The sequence below is a fragment of the Punica granatum genome, chromosome 1, assembly GCF_007655135.1.
Source record: "Punica granatum isolate Tunisia-2019 chromosome 1, ASM765513v2, whole genome shotgun sequence".
Taxonomy (NCBI): domain Eukaryota; kingdom Viridiplantae; phylum Streptophyta; class Magnoliopsida; order Myrtales; family Lythraceae; genus Punica; species Punica granatum.
In genome coordinates, this window is record NC_045127.1 from 31770060 (window position 1) to 31775333 (window position 5274).

The 5274-nt window shown below is 49.2% G+C and overlaps 1 protein-coding gene across 1 annotated transcript; it reads right to left on the minus strand.

Moving 5' to 3' along the window:
* On the minus strand, positions 1–693 carry LOC116205276 (secreted RxLR effector protein 161-like). The gene has a single exon (XM_031537827.1). It carries the CDS (start codon positions 691–693, stop codon positions 1–3), a length of 693 nt encoding a protein of 230 aa, XP_031393687.1.
* Between the last annotated feature and the right edge of the window lie 4581 nt (positions 694–5274).

The following is a 5274-nucleotide window of genomic DNA, read 5'->3' on the forward strand; positions in this document are numbered from 1 at the left end:
CTAGAGCCCCTCAGTACAGTATCTAAGACCCATCTTCTCAAGATGTTTCTCTAGTTGCTGCTGCGTCATGGCCTTCGTGAGTGGATCAGCGACATTATCTGCTGAAGCTACTTTCTGCACAACTGCATCGCCTCTCCTGATAATCTCCCTGATAATATGATATGTCCTCTCAATGTGTTTGAACTTCTGATGTGACCTCGGTTCCTTTGCCTGAGCAATCGCTCCAGTATTATCACAGTACAGCTCTACTGGTGACGATATGGAGTAAACAATACCGAGTTCAGTCACAAACTTCCGAATCAAAACTGCCTCCTTCGCTGCATCAGATGCAGCAATATACTCAGCCTCTGTAGTAGAATCTGCAGTCGTCTCTTGCTTAGAACTCTTCCAGCTAACTGCACCTCCATTACAGGTGAATATATAACCGGAGATAGACTTTCTATCATCCACATCTGATTGAAAATCAGAATCTGTAAACCCGTCTAGTCTCAACTCACCTCCTCCATATACCAGAACCATATCCTTAGTTCTTCTCAAGAACTTAAGGATGTTCTTGACAGCAGTCCAATGATCAAGTCCTGGGTTGGATTGATACCTGCTAGTCATACTAACAGCATACGCAATATCCGGCCTTGTACACAGCATAGCATACATCAGGCTACCTATAGCCGAAGCATAAGGCACCTGTGCCATCTTCTCTCTCTCCTCAGGAATCTTGGGAGACATCGCTTTAGAGAGATGGATACCGTGTCTCACAAGGAGCAATCCTCTTCTGGAATCCTGCATGTTGAACCTCTTCAACACCTTATCCAGATATAGAGCTTGGGATAGACCTATCAATCTTTTCGGTCTATCTCTATAGATCCGAATACCTAGAATATAGGTCGCTTCTCCCAAATCCTTCATGGAGAAAGTATTAGACAACCGGACCTTTACAGAAGTGAGCATACCAACATCATTACCCATCAGCAGAATGTCATCCACGTATAATACAAGAAAGGCGATCATGCTCCCACTAGCCTTCTTATACACACATGGTTCATCTTCATTCTTGATGAAGCCAAAGGACTTTACGGCCTCATCAAAACGTCGATTCCAGCTCCTCGAAGCCTGCTTAAGACCATAAATGGATCTTTTAAGCTTGCACACCTTGGACTTATCCTTGGATTCAAAACCCTTGGGTTGGTCCATGAATATGTCTTCCTCAATGTATCCGTTGACGAAGGCGGTCTTGACATCCATCTGCCAAACCTCATAATCATAGTGCGCAGCAACGGCTAGCATTATCCTAATGGACTTCAGCATGGCTACAGGCGAGAAAGTCTCCTCATAGTCGACTCCCTGCTTCTGGCGATAACCCTTCGCTACTAGCCTAGCTTTATAGGTCTCTACCTTTCCATCAGCACCAATCTTCCTCTTGAAAATCCATTTGTTTCCTATAGGTACTATACCTTTAGGAGGATCAACAAGATCCCAGACTTGGTTCTTGCTCATGGAGTCCATCTCGGACTTCATGGCCTCTAGCCATTTAGAAGAATCTATATCTGATATAGCTTCCTCATAAGTGGTAGGATCATCCCTATGATCATTATGTAAGACGTAAATTTAATTAGCCTTAATAAGTCACAAAATTGAACGATAATTCAAATAGCTATTCGGACAAATAGAATACTATCAAATTAACTTAATTTCATTAGTATAGGAACTTGGAAATTCAAACCGAAACAAAGGCGAAACCGAAAGATACGAGAGAGAGCCGAGTCCTGTGTTAGACACAAACCCCTTGAAACAGAATTGTCCCCTCCTGGGTGCTTGAGGTTACGTGGACAATCGTTTCCCAGGATAAAACGGCAACAAGCGAAGCAGCAGCACAAACAGCAATGCTTCAGCGAACTCGAAGAGAAGCGTGAACACTTTTGAGGTCGAATTTTCTTCTTGTTTTTCAATCGGCTATAGGAAGCAATGGAAGGCAGGAGACTTTTTCTCTTGTTCTCTTTCCTTTTTGCCGTGTGCCCCCTTTTATAGACTATGGGTTCCATCCGTTATATGACTCTTCCTATTCTCCATTTATGGGGAATAATTCACATATATTCAATATACATGTTAATGACATTTGATTATTCATGAATGCAATCCATTCATTTCTTGTAACCGCCAAGAAAATCAAGAGTCATTAGCTCGTGAGCAATTTCCTCATTCACCCATTAGCCATAATTTCCAACACATTATCTCCATGAACGAACAACTCTTGTACGTTCTCATGGAGTTTAAGGTATCTCGCGGGAGTATGAGTTACCCTACCAGACCTTCGAGGTTCTGTGACATTCTCAATCTGAATAGGTGTCTCAAGTGGTTTATCAATGTCCATTGAAATGGGCATCTGATCGGTTTGTGGTACTGATGGCGCCTCATCAAGTACTATTTGCCTTCCCATGCCACCTTCTTGGACAAACTGTTTCTCCAAAAAGATCGCAGTGCTTGGACTGATCCTGAGTGGTCGGATCAAAGTTCGAGCTGGGGGATATCGGTTAGATCTGGTCGCCCGCAAGGAGTTGCTGATATATGTGGGAAAGTGGGGCCGGTAAGGGTGTATACTGCTTGCGCGATCGGTATTGAGCGGCGCCGACCTGTGGGCCCTGTGAAGCAGGGCCCTGCTGTGCCGGTGGAGGAGCTCTCAACACCGAGTAGTAAGTGATGTACGAGGGCCTAGGTTGAGGGGATGGAGTTGGCGCAGGTGTGTAGTGATGTACGAACGGCTGTGAGGTCATTGGTGGCAGAACCGGTGGAGCCGAGTAGTAGATCGATTGAGGTTGGTGCTGTGGAGGTGGTGGGAAATAGGCAGGAACGGTAGTCGGTGCGGGCGTGAGATTCACCGAGTAATGCTGGGCCCCTGGGTGTCCCAGGTTGACGACATTGACCGCCGTTTCCTTGCCTTTCCTGCCCCCTCTGGAGGGCACTCCGACGGTGGTCCTCTTAGAGGGTTCTCCTTCACCCTTGCCGGCAGGGCCTTCCATCCTGCCGAGCTTGATACCCATGTCCAGCTTCTTCCCGGCCTCGATGAGGTCGGAAAACAAGGATGTGTTGGCCAACAGGTGCGAATAGTATACTCCTTGCAGGGTGGAGTGAAATAATTGAATCTGTTGCACCTCGCTGATTGGAGGGATATGTTTTGCCGCATGGGCACGCCATTTGGCGGCGTAGTCTTCGAACTTTTGGCCTTGCGCCATCTCATTCGTACTCAATTCCAATTGGGTCGAAGGCATTTCTACACAGTACTTATATTGATCGATGAATTTCCGGGAGAGGTCCACCCATGTAGGGATGTCTTCGGCCTTTAGCGACATGAACCAATCGAGGGCAGATCCTGCTAGGCTGTCTTGAAATGAGTGGATGACGAATTCCTCGTAATCCCAATACTGTAGCATCTTTCCCCGATAATGGCGGAGGTGGTGTCGCGGATCTGTCGTGCCTTCGTAAGTCTTAAACTGCATGCTTGGAAAGAGACTACCGTCTCCATAGCTTGCGTTGGGGCGAGTCTCATTTGCTTGCAGGGCTCGTATCGTCTCTTCCATTCTCTTCAACCTACGTTTTTGCTCGGCGTCAGCCTCGAGGAAAAAGTGCGTTGGTGAAGCAAAATGAGGCGCGTGAGTCGGCGTGCCCGGTTCGAGATAAGTGGTGTTTATGGGAGGTGGTGCTTGGTAGGGGAGGTTAGTGTGGGTTTGTAGGGACGGGTAGAGAGGAGGTTCTACAACTTGAGGATGAACCGGAGCAGGCACACTTGGCGCCGGAAAAATCGTCGGTGGAGGGGTATAGACTGCGGCTGGGGCCGGCATGGAGACAGGTGGGGGCGCAGACAGGACCTGGTCCGAAGTTAGGAATGCCGCCGTTGGAAGAGGGACGGCCGTGGGGGCCGGTGGCGACGGCAAGGAGATAGTAAACGGGTGAACTGTCAGCGCGTGTGTTGTTGGCAGGGCAGGAGCATCAGTGCTCCTGGGCCGACAAGATCCAAGAGGTAGGGTCGACCGTTGGCCCTTGTCTCGAAGGAGGTGTGGAGCTCAAGGATGCACGGTTCGGTCCTCTGAGTAGGGCAAACAGTTCGGCCATGTTGGTGGTCATGTTGGCAGCTAGTTGGTTAACAATGCCCTCGAGTGCCGCGATGCGAGCGTGGTCGTCGGAGGTGGATGATGTCGGTGAGACTCGTGGAAGGGGTGCCCCTGAAGATGTCGGTGGTGGGAGATGTATCGAGGGGGCGCCCGAATACGCCGGTGGTATGCCCGCGGGAGTTGGAGGCGGCGAAGCATGTGTTGGGGGCGGCTGAGAATGAGCTGGGACCGTTGGATTGACTTCCTCAGAAATATCAATTCGGTTCTCTTCTGTCATTCTGACACGTTGACAAGTCGGGTAACGGTGCGACGCCAGTTGTGATTACCTAGATTCCATAAGTATGTAAGCGTGATATCGACAATTTCAGAAGGACAAGTGTGGAATAACAAATAAAAGAACAGGATGTATGAGATGCATGAGTTTCAAAATACTAATGTCATTACATCGGTTTGATTCGAGTTCCATAGTTTTGTAAAAAAAACAGCACATGAAGGAGAAAGGAACATAAACATAAGCCGACATCCCTTTGCGCTCGGTAGCCGGCTGAGAGCGGCATAGGTTTGAGCGAGGGCAAAAACGAATGCATCCGCTAATCCTAGGAATGGGGGACTCCGCGCGCCTTTTCCTATGCTCGGTCCAACGTAGCGCTCAGACGGGCTATCTCTCGATCTAGGGCCGCGATCCGGGCGCGTGCTCGAGCTAGCTCTGTTTGGAGTTCCCTGTAGTCCGCGACTTCTACACAAGAGTCGACAAGCTCACAACGAAGTCTATCTGGATCCTCCCTGATGGAGTGTAGCTCTGCACGCATGGCTGCTTGGGTAGAGCTTTCAGCTTCCAGGGCGACTGCAGGTGCGGCTCGCGGAATCGGGACGGTCTGGGGCCGCTGCGGTGATGTCGGTCCCTATGAATAAAACTGAGCCACATATGCTGACGTGGCGAAAAGTGCTCGCTCTTCATCGGTAGGATGCTCGGGGAAGTAGAGGTGTTGTATGGTGTTAGCGTCCCACTGACGGTGAATCTCTTGGATCTGTAGGAATCTTGCAGGCGTTGTGGATGTTGAGTCGGCCCATTGGATGCGGTAGGGTTGGCAGTTTGCCTTGCAGGGATGTCTTGTAGGCAGCCGAGTTGTCTGATCACCCGGCCGGGGAATATGAGCGTGCTTCCCAAGTG